This window comes from Peromyscus californicus, unplaced genomic scaffold (assembly GCF_007827085.1).
Source record: "Peromyscus californicus insignis strain IS unplaced genomic scaffold, ASM782708v3 Scaffold_23__1_contigs__length_62951481, whole genome shotgun sequence".
Classification (NCBI taxonomy): Eukaryota; Metazoa; Chordata; class Mammalia; order Rodentia; family Cricetidae; genus Peromyscus; species Peromyscus californicus.
In genome coordinates this window covers 14437874-14456967 of record NW_026294534.1, presented here as the reverse complement: position 1 = coordinate 14456967, position 19094 = coordinate 14437874, and the positions used below count along the sequence as shown (strand labels likewise).

Genomic DNA, 19094 nt, shown 5'->3' with positions numbered 1-19094 from the left:
TGGGTCATAGACAAGGGTGGGATAAGAAATGGTCATGAGACTTAGATTCCGCTGGATATGACTGTCTTCCTTGTGTTAGTATTTACCATTTTGAAAGTGGTATATTTTTCCACAGGTCTACACCTTGATGTACTTATATGACATGGCGCTAGGTTGAGAAGGGCGTTTGCAGACCCCTGGGCAGTACCTGGCTTTGTTTGTGGACTAGGATTCCTTTAATACACCCCTCAGCAGTATTTGAGACCTTGCGTGAGAAACCTGCTTCCTCCTGGGAGTATATATCACCGTTAAACACTGCTTAGTGTGTATGGGACCCTAGGCACCTTCGCCACCACCTCCCCCGACAACCAAACCAACGTTTCCTCTCAGCATTGCTTACTCATCAGAAACCTCTGTAGGTGGCAGGCAGCAGAGAATATATATATACCAACTACACCAAAGAAACTCTCCCATTCCCGCGCAGAAAAAGCCAGCCCAAAAAATGGGTATAAAGCTTCAAAAAAAAAAAAAAAAAAAAAAAAGCCTCCCATAGAAGTCTGGAAAATAGCCAACCCCATCACACACCCTGGAACCCGAAGATTGCAACGAGGCAATCTGACTGATCGCCCACCCCACAGTTCTGGAAAAGTTTGCCCCCAAAGCGGTTTCTCCCTGCTCCCTACTCTCTTACTACCAAAACCAAATCTCAGACCTCGAACTGCCGCCTTCTGCACCCTCAGATACCAAAGCTGCAGGTTGCCAATCTCTCTAAATAAAAGTGTGCTTCTTCCGCTTTGAGGTCAACTCTGTCTTCTCGTTTTCCTCCTCTGACTTTACTTCTCACAGCACAGGAGTGTGGAGATGTTTTCTGGTTGCTTGTTTTATGTATGGCTTCCCACCTCGGGCAACTGGAAGGAGTGCCCATGGATCTCCTCTGCCCCCGCCCAGCGCTCCGCCCACTTTCCCGGAGGTGGCCCAGCTCCAGCGTCCCCGGAGGCTTTGCTGCCAGGGGCCAGATCCACCCGGACACTTAAGACTCACTGCCCACTGAGCAGGTAGGCTGAGCCCACCGGGCTTGTTCTTCAGGAGCTGTCCTAGGTCTCTCTAAGGCAAGGGAGAGAGATGGGGAGTCCAGGCGGGAGGAGACAGAGCAGCGGCTACGGAGCCTGCTCCCTGGGCTGCGTCAGTTTCCATGGCAACTTACAAGCTACAAAGTCCTGAACTCCATCCCCCTCCCACATGCTGATCACAGCCTCCCGCTGACAACCTAGTATCCACCTGACTTGAAATTTGAAAACAACCTGCCCAGTAGACCACCCAGAGTTTTAAAACCTTGTGTCTGAAGCAGGAGGATGGCAAACTTAAGGCGTACCTGAACTACTTAGATCAGTTTCAGTAATAGTCCCCCAAAAGCTCAGTGGTTGAATGCTTACCTAGCATGTATGTGCTCCTGGGTTCCATTCCCAGTACAGCAAAATAAAAACCTCCATTATGCCCTAACTGTGGCATAAAAGGGGAAAAGAAGGAAAGCAATCTACAACAAAGTATATATTTCCACCTGTAAACACCTGCAGCCAGGGGCCGGGACAGTCACCTGTTGCTAGAACTCTGGACCTCCCACCGACTGCAGCTCCCTAGCCCGTAGACCGGGTGTTTTTCCATATTGGCACACAACTAGTGGGAAAGTCCCCAGACCCAACCAAGCCTTGATTTATAGTCTTTTCTTTTTTCTTTTTTCTTTTTTTTTCTCGAGACAGGGTTTCTCTGTGTAGCTTTGCGCCTTTCCTGGAACTCATTCTGTAGCCCAGGTTGGCCTCGAACTCACAGAGATCCGCCTAGCTCTGCCTCCCACCACCGCCCGGCTTGATTTATATTCTTAGGAAATCCAGCACTAGTTAATGCCATGGAGATATACTTAGACGTGTGATGGTTGGGTTCTGGAGTCAGATAACTATGAATGGGGTTTTCCACTTATGTATGTGTATGCAGAGACTCTGTGGTCATCCCTTGTTGTGTGGGACCAACGACCTTTGAATGGCAAAACTAGTACCCCAGGCCCTAACTTCATCTTAACTACCATAATGCCTCCATATCTCTAGACGCCCCCCAAACACGGACAGAAAAAATTCCCAGGCTTCCCTGTAGAGGGCAGTACCTCCCACTGAGACATGAAGGGTGCTTGCCCCGGCCTTGACTTCCAGCTTTTTAGAGGCACCAAGCATCTGCAACGAGGTGTCTTTCCTTCAAACACGGGTCGTTTTCCATTTTAGAAGCTAGAGAAGAAAGGTTTATGAGGTGGCGACTCGTCTAAGGTCACAAAGCTGAGCTGCAATCCAGAGCGACCTCGGACTCTACCAACCAAACCCTTTTCACCACGGTACCTGTGGCCATAAGGAAATTTCGGGACTCTGAAAAGCTGCGTGGAAAGTTTTAGCAAACAGTTCCTTTGCATTTTATCCATCGTCTGCTCGTTAGTTGTCATGAGAAGTGTACAGTAAAGGTTTATTACTTCATTTTAGGGACCTCTGGCCTCCGAAACAATGGATAAATTTGACCTGATTAAGATCATCGGGGAAGGCACCTTTGGGAAAGTATACTTGGCAAAAAATAAAACAGAAGGCAATCACTGCGTCATAAAAGAGATCAATTTTACAAAGGTAAAGTTAAGAAGTTCAAACTTTTGATAATTTTAAGTGGTATATTTAGCTTTAAAAATATTATATATATATATTATATGTATGCGTGCTTGCATGAGTTTATGTGAGTGCAAGTGTCTGCAGAGGGCATTGGGTGCCCTGGAACTTGGTTTGCAGGCAGTTGTGAGTCACCTGATCTGGGTGTTAAGAACTGAACCTGGGCCTTCTTCACGAGCAGTAAGTGCTGAGCCGTCCCTCCAGCCCCCACATTGTCAATCCAGTATGAAAACAAACACCTTTTTCACAGTTATGAATTTTCAGGTTCAGTGGACTCTGCTTTCATACGCTAGAAATCCAATCCAAGAACATATGTTGCATCCATTTTCTTGGTTCCCCGCTCCCCACCCCATTGAACAAAGGACTTGTCATCACGCTGCGCACGCGCTGTGATGGCTGAATCCCTGGCTGACCCACCCACCTCTGTGCTTTATATTGTCTTTCCCTTCCTCCCCTCCTCCTCCCTCTTGCCCCTCCTCCCTCCATCTCTCCCTCTCCTCTCTTTCTTTCTTTCTTTTCGGTTCTTTCCTTTCTTTCTTTCTTTCTTTCTTTCTTTCTTTCTTTCTTTCTTTCTTTCTTTCTTTCTTTCTCTCTCTCTCTCTCTCTCTCTCTCTCTCTCTCTTTCTTTCTTTCTTTTCTGTTCTTTCCTCTTTCTTTCTTTCTTTCTTTCTTTTTTTTTGAGGCAGGGTCTAGATTAGATAGGTAGACAAGCTAGTCTCAGACTTAGACTCCTCCTGCCTCTGTCTCCCTACTGCTGGGGTTACAGGTGTGCACCATCATGCCAAGTTACCACTCCTTTCTTTAAAAAAAATTATTTAGACTGTACATAATGGTGCACACCTTTAATCCCAGCACTCCAGAGGCAGAGGCAGGTGGATTTCTGTGAGCTGAAGGCTAGCCTGGGCTACATAGTAAATACAAGGACAGCCAGGGCTATGTAGAGAGATCCTGTCTCAAAAAATTTATTTTTAATTTATTTCAGGGTGTGTATGTGTGCTTGCACGTGTACAGACACACACACCACAGCACACATGTGCACACACACACACACCACAGCACACGTGCAGGAACACACACACCACAACACACATGTGCACACACACACCACAGCACACATGTGCACACACACACCACAGCACACATTTACACACACACCACAGCGCACATGTGCCCACACACACAACAGCACACATTTGCACACACACACACCACAGCACACATGTGCACACACACACCACAGCACACATGTGCACACACACACACACACCACAGCACACATTTGCACACACACCACAGCGCACATTTGCACACACACCACAGCACACATTGGCACACACACACACACACCACAGTGCACATGTGCACGCACACACACCACAGCACACATTGGCACACACACACACACACCACAGTGCACATGTGCACGCACACACACCGCAGCGCACATGTGGAGGGAGGTCAGAGGACAGCTTCCCACGTAGGTTTCAGGGATCCGCCTCCAGATAAGTCCCGACTCTCCACTGTGGCTTAGCTTCCCCCCTTTTGTCAGTGCATCGGGTCACCTGGTCCTTTGCTGGCATTCTCCCAAGTCCAGTTTCCACATAGCTCATTTTACCAGTGCCCCAGCCGTGGCCCCAAACTCCCCCTGTAAGGTCTAAAGGAAAAGATGGCTAGGTTGACTTCATAAAAATCAAACTTCTTGGCCCGATGGCATACACCTGTAATTCCAGCTACTCCAGGGACTGAGGAAGGAAGACGTTCACAGCCTGTCTGGGCTACCAGAGAGTTCAAGGCCAGCCCACACAGCCTGCTGAGACTCTGTCTCAGAAATAACAAGCAGAGGCTGGAGAGGTGGCTCAGTGGTTAGGAGTGCTGGCTGCTCTTCCAGAGGTCTTGAGTTCAATTCCCAGCAACCACGTGGTGGCTCCCAACCATCTATAAGGGGTCTGTGAAGGGGCTCCAACAGGCCCGAGTATGGCAAACACAGCCCGAGCATGGCAAACACAGACCGAGCATGGCAGACTCAGCCCGAGTGTGGCAGACACAGCCCGAGCGTGGCAGACACAGGTCGAGCGTGGCAGACACAGGCCGAGCATGGCAGACACAGGCCGAGCATGGCAAACACAGCCCCAGCGTGGCAAACACAGCCCGAGCGTGGCAGACACAGGTCTGAGCGCGGCAAACATTGTAGACAGGTTTTGCCCTTTACCCTTCCCCGCTCCCTTGCTAAAAACCATTACATTCCTAAAGCTAGCCCCCAAGGTCCACTCCCTTATTTGGCCACTGACTCATTCCTGGGACAAAACACCAAGGTCCAACAATTGAAGTTCATTATTTGGCTAATATGTCCAATCAGGATTTACCAGCTCACCCTAGCATAGACTCCCCCCCACTTTTCCCTTAAAAACCCACTCCTGCCGGACGGTGGTGGCTCACGCCTTTAATCCCAGCACTCGGGAGGCAGAGCCAGGCGGATCTCTGTGAGTTCGAGGCCAGCTTGGGCTACCAAGTGAGTTCCAGGAAAGGCGCAAAGCTACACAGAGAAACCCTGTCTCGAAAAACCAAAAAGAAAAAAACCCACTCCTGCTGAAACACCCTCTCTTGTCCCCTGCTTTCCTGCTTCTCTTGCTTGCTTGCCCTTGCTCCACCCCCCAAAAATAAAATAAAACAAAAATAAAAAATAAAAACAAAAAGCAAAAAGAATATTGGGATGTGTCTCAATGGTAGAGCACTTTTTTGTGTGTGAGTGTTTTTGTTTTTCAAGACAGGGTTTCTCTGTGTAGTTTTGGAGCCTTTCCTGGATCTCACTCTGTAGCCCAGGCTGGCCTCGAACTCACAGAGATCTGCCTGCCTCTGCCTCCAGAGTGCTGGGATTAAAGGGGTGTGCACCACCACTTGGCGGCAGAGCACTTTCTTAGCATGCACTAGACTAGACCCTAGGGTGAAGAAAAACCAAAAAAAAAAGAAGGAAGAGGGGAAGGAGGAAGAGTGTGATGTGAATAGAAGCTGTGGGGGGGTTTCTTTTGTTTCTTGTTTTTTGGGAGTTAGTCTCAGTACCACAGCCAACATATCGTTATTTTTCTATTTCCTTTCATTTAGACTCCTATTTTCTCTTTTGCTAACTTGATAAATTGAACGTTAATTTCTTAACATTCAGCCTTTCTTCATTAAAATAAAAAAAAAGAGGGGTTAGGCATTTAGCTCAGTGGTAGAGCCCTGGGTTCGGTCCTCAGCTCTGAAAAAAAAGAAAAAAAAACAGACATAAAATAAAAAAAATATTGTAAGTTCCAACTCAAGAATCTGTGTAGTTTACAATCTCAGAATTTGGGAGACTGAGACAAGAGGATTGCTGTAAGTTTGAGGCCAGCCTAGGTGACAGAGTGAGACCCTGTCTCAAGAAACAAAACAATAAGCTAGGCATGGTGACACATGCCTTAAACTCCAAAACTTAGGAGGCAAAGGCAGGAGATCTCTCTAAGTTTAAGGCCAGCCTGGTCTACATAGTGAGTTTAAGGCCATCCAGGGCTACATGACAAAACTCTGCCTCAAAACAAAACGACAGGCTCAGAAGTTAAGAGCACTGGCTGCTCTTCCGGAGGACCCAGGTTCGATTCCAGCACCCACATGGCAGCTCCCAGCTGTCTGTAACTCCAGTTTCATGAGATCGGACATCTTCACACCAAGGCACATATTTAAATAAATTAAAAAAATGACAAAACAAATAAAAAATAATAAAACAAAAAAACAAAACAAAACATTTTTATCCTATTTCCTCTCCCCCGCCCCTCCCAGATCCTCCCCATCTCCCTACCCACCTAATTTCATGTTCTCATTCTCTCTCTCCTCTCTCTCTCTGCCCCTCTCCTTCCATCTATCTCTGCCACCCTGGTAGCTACATTTTTAGAAGTAGTCAAACTTACCAAGCCGTCAGGAGAGAGGCAAAAGCATTTTAAAATCTGAAATTCCCGTTCTGATCATGCCGTTTAGAATGAGGCATGTGACATTGGATCTTAGGTTAGAAGCAGGGGTTGAGAATGTCAATTATAAAATGCCGTCTGGGCTGTTTCGGTGGCGGAGGGTGTGCTTACCTTGTTCAAGCTGCAGCAGAAGAAAAATGGAAGGGGGAAGAGGAGGAAGGTAGCCCAGCACTCGGGAGGCTAAGGCAAGAGAACCATCAGTTCCAGGCCAGCCCGAGTTACCTAGAGAGGCACACCTCCTCCAGAGAGACAGAGACAGACAGACAGACAGACAGACAGCATGGGGTATGTGCATAGGCACCAAAACAGTAGAAAAGTATTATTCTTGGATGACAAATAGAATAATAAGTTACAAAACTAAAGTTAAATCATAAAAGATGTTTTCTTTTGACATTTCTTTATTTACTTGGTGTGCATATGTGCACGCATGTGTGACCCAGCACACACGTGGAGGTCGGAGGACCACTGTGGGCGTCAGTTCTTTCCTGCTTCCACCATGTGCGTTCCAGGGATAGATCTTAGGTCCCCAGGTTTGGCAGCAGGTGCCTTTACCTGCCAAGCCCTCTTGCTGGCCCCAAGAAACTGGTTTTTGTTTTTGTTTTGAGACAGGATCTCCCTTTGTAGCCCAGGGTGTCCTCAAATTTGGGATCCTCCTGCCCCAGAGTGCTAGCATTATGGGCATGTATGGCTTATTTCCTAAAATGGAGAAATGCAGAATACGGAATCTTGCTGGTCTGTTTTTGTAGCATATGACAGTTTTCTTCTCAGCAGTGACTGCTCTTGGAATGTTATGTTTTAGAAAGGATTTCCTTATGCTGGAGGATAAAGATAATGAGCGAAAATCTAGTTACTAATTTCTTTATAATTTGCATTTACTTCTTGCAACAGGACCTAGCTATGTTGCCCAGGATGATCTCCGCCTCCTGGGCAGCTGGGAATACAGTCATGTGTCAAGTGTAACCAATTCCGAACTTGCAGTACAATAATGTTTCCCCAGCATTATTAATTTTCTTGATTATAATTGTCACTGACAAGCCGATGGTTAGATCGGAGGCACTCTGCTCATTCCATAGTGGCCCTGCCTTTGAGAGATAAGTTTTAGAAGTGACATTGAAGCCAGTGGCTTTGGGGGATTTCGGATGGCAGTGAGCAGGAAGCATGCCTCTGTAAGTCAGTTACTTCTGCAAGACACATTGTCTCAAAATATCCCTTTGACGCCCTTCCAGGAAAAAGAAGTTTCACAGAAAGAAGTGATTCTTCTGTCTCAGATGAAGCATCCCAACATTGTAACCTTCTTCAGTGCCTTTCAAGGTTAGATTTTTTCCATCATTAAAGTATCCCAATAAACTAAAGAGCTCTAGAAAAGATGTGTTCCCAAGAATCGTGTATTTATTAAATTTTGTAAGTACGTTCATATTCCTGTGTAGTTAAATTGTAACCTGAAACTTTGTCTTTATTTCCTATCTTGTGAGGTTTGTCCTTTGCGACAGGGTCTTCTGTAGCCCAGGCTGGGCTCAATTCACTGTGTAGTGAACATAACCTCAAAGTCCAGATCCTCTTCGTCAGCCTCCCCAGTGCTGAGGTTATGGGTGTGTTCCACCCATGCTGAGTCCTTCTAGTGACTTTTTATAGATGGCTTCCCTCTCATAAGTTTTTGCACATCTCCTTAATTCTTATTCTACCAAATAGACAATGGTTGGTGTGCCAGATGAAGCGGTGGTAACGCTCAAATCACCGTGGTCTGCAGTAATACACATCCATTTCTCATTCCCACTCCATGCTGGCTGCCGGTGGAGTGTGATGTCTGCGGTCCTGGATAAAGGGACATTGCAGAAACAGAGCATGTCGCTTTGTAAGCTACCAGGAAGAGGGGACACAAAGCCCAACAGGCACAAGGTCATGATCAACCGGATGTGTGTCATGGGTTATAGTTGGTCCGTTGTGTTCTGTGACAGTAGGTGGCGCTGTATAATCCTCTCACAGAGAGGCAGCAACCTGCCAAAAGGAGAGCAGAACTTTAAGGAGCTTCATTCTAAGGTCTGTGTTTTTCTTGTGTGTACACGTGTGTGATGTGTGTACATATGTGTGTGCACACAGGGGCCCCAGGTTGGTGTTGGGAGTCTGTGTCAATCACTTTCTCTCTTACGTGTTGAGACAGGATCTCCCAGTTGAACTCATAGCTCACCATTAAAGTTAGTCTCAGCAGCCCAGGATTGGAATTGCAGGCAGGTCTCTATGCCCACCCAGCATTTACGGGGGACCTGAAACCCAGTTTTCATGCTCGTGTAGCAAGTGCTCTGAACTGAGCCATTTATCCAGCCCCCTGCCCCTCAGATGGTTTATTTCGGTTTTGTCTGGAAGCTAAGAGTACACTGGTTAGAGCCCATTCTTTCACAGAACAGATTCTGCGGAGTCATCATTCTAGTTACCAGGCTTGAAGCAGGAACGAAATGTGCAAACCCCCTGTCCTGGAAGTTTGCATGACAATGGGAAGAGACAGGCAGTCGCAAGTATACAATATATTGGGTGTTTATGAGGGTATCCCAGGATCATAGATACCCACAGCTCACCACGGGACAGGGATATCCCACCCCAACCTCTCTCACTGGGTTGTTGTAATTCATGGGCTGTAGGTACTAAGAGAAGAAGGGCTAACCTCGAGTATCACTGGGTGCGTAGACAGCAGCAAGCAAGTCCATAGATAGACCCTCTATTTCTTGAACTTTTCATGGTGTGCCCTGTGCTCTCTGCTGTTCAGAAATCACAGCATTTAAGGCAGTTATGAGGCCAGGCATGGTCTCATAGTCCTGTAATCCCAGCACTGGAGGAGCAGAGGCCAAAGGACTGTTGTAAGTTCAAGGCCAGCCTGGTCTACAAAGTGAGTTCCTGGCTAACCAGTCATACAATAGTGACTATCTCAAAACCCGTATGATATTAGTTAAGTTAAAAGCAGCTCTGTTTGTATGACCCTTTTCAATAAATGATATTCAGAGGAACTCTTGGGGCTCTGGTGAGGCTTTTCACGGGCAGGGCACGTAGCTGGACTGAGCAAGTGTGCATGCTCTACCTCTGAGCTACACCCTGAACTCTGAGTAAAAATGAAAGCCATGTAGGGAATAAAGTGCCCCACATTTCTATCCACTGTTCTCATCTTTCTCTTCTTCAGCTTGTCAGTTATTGTTGAGATCCTTTGTCTACCTGAATTCTTCTCACCCTTAGACTTCCTCAAGTCACTGTCCCTTCAGTGATTCCCCAGGGCACTTTTCTACTAATGTGTGTGATGATCTGTGGATATACATTAGTACAAATTTGTTTAATTTTTTTTCTTCAGGTAGGAAACTTTGGGGTTGAGAATGTAGCTCGGTGGTAGAACAATTGTATAGCGTGGATGAGGTTCTGAGTTTGATCCCTAGCAACTCACACACACACACACACACACACACACACACACACACACACACACACACACAAATGTAAACATTAATGAGTTTAGGGACTTTTATATACACTTTGGTCCTCTACATGTGGCAGATAGTAGATGCTCAATACACAGATGCTGAAAGAGTGAATGGACTGGGCTGTTTTAATAGACTGGAGTATACATTTTATTCTGTGTAAGGTGGATTTCTGAAGACACTTGCACTGGATACAGTTGCACAGCTAAGAGCACTTCACAGTGTAAATGACCTCCTTTGCCCCTCTACGTTGCTTGGCAGCTTGCTGGTACTTAAAACAAGGGCTTAGAAGAGCCTCAGAGCCTGGAGGCGCCTGACTGTGAGACCCTGTACAGACAGGCTTTGCTGACCCTACAACAGCCCATCACTCACTGCAAGAGCCACGGCCTAATGTCTGTTTCCACTTTCTCGCTGGCTGGTAACGCGAGGGACCACTCTCTACCAGAAGTGAAATTCTGTGCTCTGTCACAGGGCCAGGAGGAGGGGCTGGAAATCTCTTCTGTCTCCAACCCCCAGGCTCAGATTTACATAAGTCATGTGACCAGGTCAGGCCCACCTGTCTAATCCTTTTGATTTACTCAAAAGTAGCTGGCTAGTATGAAAGATGAGGTTATATGAACTTGAAGCGGCGTAAGAAAAATAAGGAGAATTGAGCGATGTTTTCCTAAGGCAAAATCACTTCCCTCAGTAAATATTAACTCTTAGGTGCTGAGCATGTTCCAGAGTCAAGCGCTCTAAATGTGGAACAAAAGAGACCCAGATCTCTGCACTGTTGTGCTTGTTTTCTGTTCCTGCGGAACAAATGGGCGTTGAGCTGATGGCTTCAAACAGTTATTCCATGCTCACGTGCTCACTCCTCCCTCTTTACTCCGTTAAGGGCTCCACACCTTGGGGATGGTGCCTTCTACATTGAGGGCAGGTCTTCTCTCCTTCATTAATCCAATCCAGAAACCCTCACAGAAGTGCCCAGACATTTGTCTCCTAGGAGAGTCTAGACTCTGTCAGGCGGACAACTGATGTTAACTCCCTGGACTACACGGAATTAACCCTTTATCAACGAGGCCAGACAAACACACACACACCAGAACTGCAAGTGGTGTAGTGGGATGAGAGCCCAGTCCATCCCCTGGCCACACGCACCTTCACGCACTGCGCTTTCCTGTTGTAGCCTCTTCACATTCTAGATTTTGAAAGGAAAATGGTGTCTAAAAGCTCTCCGGCCCAAAGGATGTTGTTTTCTTGCAGGGAACAGCAGGCTGTTTATTGTAATGGAGTACTGTGACGGAGGGGATCTCCTGCAAAGGATCCAGAGGCAGAGGGGAGAGTTATTCAGTGAAGACCAGGTAAATCTACTTCTAGTGTTCGTGGGGTGTTACATTTATAATGTTCTAACCACATCCTAGGCTATGCAAAGCACGTTTCTGGTAGGGGAATTTGAATCGTAAAATCGTGGATTAACATTCTTGATAGTTGAATTGAAGTAGAATTTGGTTTTGGGAATGATTTTTTTGGAGGAAATATCTCTTGTCTACGTATGTCATGTAGGATGAACTTCGTGTCTAAAACAATCGTGAAGATGGGGCCAGAGACATGGCTCAGGGTGTCAGGACATTTGTTATTCTTACAGAGGACCTAGGTTCAATTTCCAGTATTCACATGGTGGCTCACGACCATCTGTAACTTTAGCTCTAGGTAATCCACAGACCTCCACAGGTACCAGGTATGCATATGGTATACGTACTCACATACATGCAGACAAAGCACTCATACACATAAAGTGAAATAAATAAATCTAAAATAAAAAATTAAATACCATGTGGGGCCAGAAAGGTGGCTCAGTGGGTAGAGGCACTTCTCATCAAGCCTGATGACCTGAGTTCAATCCCCGGAACTCATATGATAGAAGGGGAGAACCAGTTCCTGCCGATTGTCCTCTGAGCTCCATACACTCACCTTGGCATGTGCTCCTTCCTCTTCTCACAAATAAGTAATAATGTAACTTTTAAGATTGTCAAAATTGGGCTGGGGAGATGGCTCAGCCATTAAAGGGTACGCTCATAACCAAAAATATAGCAAAGGACCTATAAGTTTAAAAAAAAAGAGACAAAGAACCTCCAAAAAACGCCATTGAGTTCATTTTGTGTTGACCATCTTCTGCTGGGCATGGGGCCTGCCCTTAAGAATGGTTTGTATAACTAGTGAGACTCCATTGGAGAAAACTAATTTTTCATTTGCAAGTAGTTATCAATTGGAGGCAGCTTCTGGGTTAGGGATGGGGATGTGTGTCCACTTCTCCTTTTAGCTTTAGGACCCCATCTGGTGCAGATCCATGCAGGCCTGGTGCACGCTGCCTCAGTCTCTGAGAGTTCATATGTGCATGGGTCCTGCTGTGTTCAGAAGGCCTTGTTCCCTTGATGCCCTCCATCCCCTCTGGCTCTTACAGTCTGTCTGCCTCCTCTTCTGCAGAGCTCCCTGAGTCCTGAGGAGAGGGATTTGATAGAGACATCCTGTTTAGGACTGAGTGTTTCAAGGTCTCCTACTCTCTGCACATTGTCTGGCTGTGGAGCTCTGTATTTATTCCCTTCTGCTGCAGAAGGAAGCATCTCTGATGATGGCTGAGGCAGGAACTGATCTATGAGTGTAGCAGAATGTTGTTGAGAGCCATTTTATTACTATATTCCTCTAGCAGCGTGGTGGCAGTTGGTTTTCTCCTAAGTCCCTGACCTTTTTTTTTTTTTTTTTTTTTTTTTTGGTTTTCGAGACAGGGTTTCTCTGTGTAGCTTTGTGCCTTTCCTGGAACTCACTTGGTAGCCCAGGCTGGCCTTGAACTCACAGAGATCCGCCTGCTTCTGCCTCCTGAATGCTGGGATTACAGGCATGCACCGCCACCACCGCTGGGAAGTCCCTGACTTATTTAGTGTTAGGTACTTGACCACCCAAGCAGTGTTGGAGGTGGGTTCTGTCTCACGGAGTGGGCCTTAGATCCAATCAGAGAGTGGGTGGTTGCTCCCACAAGCTCTGTGCCACTACTGCGCCACTGTGTCTTGCAGGCAGGTCACCATTGTAGATAGAAGGCTTTTTACCTGGTTGGTGTTTACCTTTCTCCTCTGGTAGCGTGCAGAGTACCTTCCAGTATCATGAACACTAGTCCACGGGAGGGAAGGCTCTTTCTCGGTAGGCACCAGCTCAGCATCTCCATGTACAATGAGTTGTCTACGTGTTGTCTTCTGCAACCAGTTTGTGGATAACAACCAATAGCCTTGGCAATATCCTGGGTTGTTTTGGTGTTCCCATGGGGCTCCTTTGGCAAACAACTCAATTGGATGTACTGGAAGTGTCATTTGGTGGTGAGGGAAGTCCAGTTGAAGCTCTCCCCCTCATTGTTTGGTGATTCCATTTAGATCGCTTTCATATACATATATACGGGAAAATTTGTTGGGAAAATTCCAAGATGTCAACTGAGTCCTAATATCTAGAATATGGGCCATCTTATATTATTTTCTTCTTACTATATCACTTGGCAGACAAAGAACCTGTGGGTTTAGAGTACTTTAAATGAATTTCTAAAAGTGTAGAACACATTTTATTAAAGTGGCTCCCTGCCTTCTGATATAAAATACAACATTGAGCTGGATCTGGTGGCAAAGGCCTGAAATCCCAGTATCAGGAGGCTGAGGCAGGAAGACTACCATAAGTTCGAGGCTAGCCTGTGCTACAACAGTGAGTATAAGGGTAGCTAGGGCTATATGAAAGCATCCTGTATCAGAAAAATAAATAATGAATAAACAAATAAATGAATAAAATACTTATGACTAAGAAATAAACTAGAATTCAAAACCACAAAAAGAAAAGAAAATGAGCCTTTTTTTTCCTTCCATTTTTTTCAGTGCTAGGGAAGAATACAAAGTCTGATATATAGAAGGCAGTATTCTACCAGCTCAGCTGCACCCCCAACTGCAAGGTGACCTCTAAAAGTTAAATTGTTGGTAGTTTTCTATTAGACATATAAATAGGCATTCTTGTACAATTTCCTTTCTTTTCTTTTTTTTGGTTTTTTGAGACAGGTTTTCTCTGTGTAGTTTTGGTGCCTGTCCTGGATCTTGCTCTGTAGTCCAGGCTGGCCTCAAACTCAGAGAGATCTGCCTGGCTCTGCCTCCTGAGTGCACCACCGCCACCTGGCTCTTGTACAATTTCTTTTTTGTAATAAATATTTTTATTTTATAATTAATTTAATTTTACATATCAGCCACAGATTCCCCTCTCCTCCCTCCTCCCACTCCCCAGCCTCCCCCCCATCCACCCCCCATTCCCACCTCTTCCAAGGCAAGGTCTCCCCTGGGGATTCAGCTCAGCCTGGTAGATTCAGTTGAGGCAGGTCCAGTCCCCTCCTCCCTGTACCAAGGCTGAGCAAAGTGTCTCAGCATAGGCCCCAGGCTCCAAAAAGCCAGCTCATACACCAAGGACAGGTCCTGGTCCCAGTGCTTGGGGGCCTCCTAAACAGTTCAGGCTCATCAACTGTCTCACTTATCCAGAGGGCTATTGTTTTCTACTTCTTCCTTTCTGTTTGTCCTGGGTACCTTCCATCCATTGTAAAGAAAAACCTAGTGGCATCAGTGTCAACAGGGGCCACAGAGACAGCAGACATGCATTGTGCTTGTCCTGGGAAACCCCATGTTAAACAAGAAAACAACAGCAACAACAACAACAACAAAAAACAAACAAACAAAAAACCCACAGGTGGTCATAGTGGTAGAGGCAGGCAGATTTCTGTGAGTGAGAGGCCAACCTGGTTTACACAAGGAATTCCAGGCCTTTCAGGACTACACAATAAGACCCTGTCTCAAAAAAAGAGATAGATAGATGGATGGATGGGATAGATAGATAGATAGATAGATAGATAGATAGATAGATAGATAGATAGATAGATAGATAGATAGGTAGATGGATGGATGGATGGATGGATGGATGGATGGATGGATGGATGGATGGATGGATAGATAGATAGATAGCCATACGTGGCCACCATCTCTTCTTGGCTTATATTCTTCTCTTTCTACATATGGATTTCACTTTAATGCTAATGATATCTGAAGCACCTTTCTGGGCTATAAGGTGAAATTAACGTGTTATAACCTCCAGCTCCATTTTTATTATTCTTCCTCTTTTTTTCATGTGACTGTGAAACTGTATCAGGGACCAGCAGACTGTTCAGTAGCTTGGTTCTGTTCCCTTCTGCAGATCCTGGGCTGGTTTGTGCAGATTTCTCTAGGACTGAAGCATATTCACGACAGGAAGATACTGCACAGGGACATAAAGTCTCAGGTAACAGCTCAGACAGATGACCTAAGACACAGTGACTCCTATTCTCTTTTTGAACATGATTTTCCTTCACTTTTAGAACATCTTTCTTAGCAAGAATGGAAAGGTTGCAAAGCTTGGGGACTTTGGAACAGCAAGGACACTGAATAAGTAAGTACTTGTAAAATTCTATCTTTCTTTCTATTTAAAATCGACAAAGTGTTCACTTTGAGGCATTGTGAATTAAGATAATAAAAGTTTCATTATCCCCACAATTTTAGGTGACTGAATGAATATGTTGAATCACATGACTGTCTGTGGTTAAAATTCTGAAGCTGTGGGGCTCCGGAGATGAGTCAGAGCTTAAGAGTGCTTGCTCCTCTTTCAGAGAACCTGAGTTTGGTTCCCAGCACCCACTTCTGGTGTCTCCTCTAACTCCAGCTCCAGGGCATCTGGCATTCCTTTCTGGCCTCTGTGGTCACTCCCACACATGTACACATATGTGTGCACACACACAAACAATGAAAGTAAAATCTAGAAAAAATTCTCAAGATAAATTGTGACTAATCAAATGGCAGTAGAGATGCTCTAAAGAACAGCTAAACCATATTCCTGAATATATTATACTATAAAAATACCTCACTTGGTTTTGTGGACTTCTTGGTATCACAAGGAAATATTTTGCTGTGTGATGTGAGCTAAGTGGAATTGTGATTTACAAAAACAGCATGGTGACAGCTATACAAAACTGTGGAAGCAGATGGGAAGAAAAAGGATCTCAGTTTGACACCAGGTTTTAGGGAAACTCAGACTCAGAAATTTAAGTTTTTATTCATTGACTTTTTTCTTGATGGTGTTAGGGTTTAAACCCAGGGCCTTGCACATGGTAGCCAAGTACTCACCCAGCCTAATTCCTTTTTGTATTTTCCAAATTTTAGAATACACAATTGTATCACATTGATAGCTGGAAAAACAGTAATCTTATTATACCTAAGAGATTTTTAATTAAAGATTCTGTCCTTATGGAGTTGTCATAATATATATGTAATTACTACTACTACTGCTATTATTATTATTATTATTGGTATTATTACTATTTTGCAGTGCTATGATTTAGGGCAATCACTTATTTACATACCTAGCCATAGGATATGTTTAAATTAAAAAAATCTAGACATGTGTATACATTTTAGCATATTTTTAGATTCTTTTATTTGCATGAGTATTTTGCTTGCATGTATGTATGTACACCCTAAGCATGTCTTGTGCTTGTGAGAGTCAGAAGAGTGCATTAGGTCCCCTGGAACTGGAGTTGGGAATGGCTGTGTGCCACAGTGTGAGTGCTGAGAACTGAACCTGGGTCCTCTGGAAGAACAAGTGCTCTTAATCACCTTTCTAGCCCACATGTACCTTTGTGTGTGTGATAGGGTCTCATGTAGTCTGGGCTAGTTTTTAACTTGTTATGTGGCTGAGGCTGGCCTTGAACTCCTTATCTGCCTGCCTCCATGTTCCCATACTAGAAATACAGATTCATGGACCACCATGCCTGGCTTTCTTGTGTTCTTGTTTTCTCTCTCTCTCTCTCTCTCTCTCTCTCTCTCTCTCTCTCTCTCTCTCTCTTTCTCTCTCTCTCTCTCTCTCTCTCTCATTTCCATGTAAGTATGGATGTGTGTGTGTTTATATATGTATGTATGTATGTATGTATGTATGTATGTATGTATGTATGTATGTATAAACTTGGGGGTTGATTTTTGTTTTGCTTTTTGAGAGAAGGACCTCTCCATGTATCTCTGACTGTCCTGGAACTCACTATATAGACAGGGCTGGCTTCCAACTTATAGAAATCTGCCTGCCTCTGCCTTCCAAGTGTTGGGATTAAAGACGTGCATCATCACACATGGTTGGGGGTTGAACTGTAAGGTTAAAAACCTTCTGTCTTTGTTAGTCTGTTGTTCATACGAAATGTCTTGCTTTCTTCCAATATGCACATGAATACAGTTTTATTGTTCGCGTTTACAATTTTCCTTCCATAGTCATGTCTTCAGTCTCTCTCACTCTACTAGTGAAACTTATTTTGTATTTACTCTAATTTCCTAGTTCCATGGAACTTGCTCAAACGTGTGCTGGGACACCTTACTACCTGTCCCCAGAGATTTGTCAGAACAGACCATACAACAACAAAACGTGAGTTGCTCTTGGTTGGAGAGTGTCAGTCCAACCTGGTGGGTGACACTGAGGTGCAGAGTCTGATGTCTAATCTGTTTTCTGCTGGCATGTGCGCGTTTGCCTTTTCCTCATGTGTGAAAGGAGAATTCCAGTGACTAATATTCCTGGAAGCGTTTGGACTTACTTAAGACAAAGCAATTTCTCTTCATTTAAAAATACAAAGAAGCCAGGTGGTGGTGCTGCACACATTTTAGTCCCAGCACTCGGGAGGCAGAGGCAGACAGATCTCAGAGTTAGAGTCCAGCCTGGTCTACAGAGCGAGTTCCAGGACGACCAGGGCTACACAGAGAAACTTTGTCTCGAAAACAACAACAACAACAACGGCTTGCTTTAATTAATTACTTGCTCTAATTTGGTACTTTTATTTGGTGCTGGAGCCTGAACCAGGCTTGCTTTTGTGCTCTGTCACAGAGCCACAACCTGCAACCAGGCTTTTAAGCTTGGGGCTGGAGCAACGGCTCAGCACTTAAGAGCACGGGCTGCTCTTTCAGTGGAGCTGGGTTCTGGTCCCAGCACCCATATCATGGCTCACAACCATATATAACTTCAGTTCCAGGGTATCCAATGCCCTTTTCTGATCTCTTCAGGCACCAGGCACCAGGCACACATGTGGTACACAAATATGCATTCAGACATATCATTCAGACGGAAAACAAAATGAATAAATCTTTTTTTTAAAAAAAAATACATGAATAGAAAAATTTTAACTTAAATGTGATTTAAAGATCTACTCCCCTGTCTCTCTCCCTCTCCCTTCCTGCCTCGTGTGTGTGTGTGTGTGTGTGTGTGTGTGTGTGTGTGTGTGTGTGTGTGTGTGTATTTAGACCAGAGGTCAATGTCAGGTACCTTTCTCTATTGCTCTCTCCCTTATGTTTTGAGACAGTGTCTCTCACTGAACATGGATGGAAATTACCAATTAGCTGGGTTGGCTGGATAGCGAGCTCCAGAGATCTGGCCGTCTCTGTCTGGTGCTGGGGTTATAGACACACAGTAACGTATGAAGCTTTTATACAGGTTCTGGGGGCCCAAACTCAGGTCCTCACGCTGGTGCTTTGGGCACTTTACCAACTAAAATATCTCCCTAGCTATTTGTTTGTTTGCTTACTTATTTATTTGAGACATTTCCTGGCCCCAAGGGATTTGGCCTCATTCATAACACAGGTAGGTAGTGCTAGATAGAAGGTAGGTGGTTGAAAGTAGAACTTTGCTCTGCCGGGCAAAGAACCCTGGGTCAGCAGCATTATTCTGTGGTCTTTGGTTGTTGTCTGAGACAAGGTATATATCCTGGGCTGGCCTTGAACTTGCCATGCAGCCGAGGAAGACCTTGAACTTCTGATCTTCCTGCCTCTACTGCCTGAGTGCAGGGATCGCAGGCATGCCCCAGCAGCAAGCAGGTGGGCACAGCAGCAGATGGTTCTCTCTAGTGTCACAGTGCCTCTGCAGGCCATGGGTGTTGGGTCCTAGTG

At 45.2% G+C, this 19094-nt stretch overlaps 2 protein-coding genes across 7 annotated transcripts in view; both read left to right on the top strand.

Moving 5' to 3' along the window:
- The window catches only part of Nek3 (NIMA related kinase 3), a 31819-nt gene extending 30883 nt beyond the window's left edge, over positions 1-936 (top strand). The window contains exon 17 of the transcript XR_008221392.1: positions 826-936. The gene's annotated coding sequence lies outside the window, so the exon portion shown is untranslated. The remainder of the gene's footprint in view (positions 1-825) is intronic.
- Nek5 (NIMA related kinase 5) overlaps positions 921-19094 on the top strand; it is a 54870-nt gene continuing 36696 nt past the window's right edge. For 5 of the 6 annotated variants that reach the window (XM_052751787.1, XM_052751786.1, XM_052751785.1 and 2 more), the window contains exons 1-7: positions 921-1034; positions 2499-2636; positions 7876-7960; positions 11350-11447; positions 15343-15426; positions 15503-15573; positions 17500-17586. In XM_052751787.1, coding sequence (XP_052607747.1) covers positions 2520-2636; positions 7876-7960; positions 11350-11447; positions 15343-15426; positions 15503-15573; positions 17500-17586 — 542 coding nt within the window. In that variant the 5' untranslated portion in view covers positions 921-1034; positions 2499-2519. Of the gene's footprint in view, positions 1035-2498; positions 2637-7875; positions 7961-11349; positions 11448-15342; positions 15427-15502; positions 15574-17499; positions 17587-19094 lie in introns of those variants that run through there. The other variant, XM_052751788.1, reaches the window with a different exon arrangement.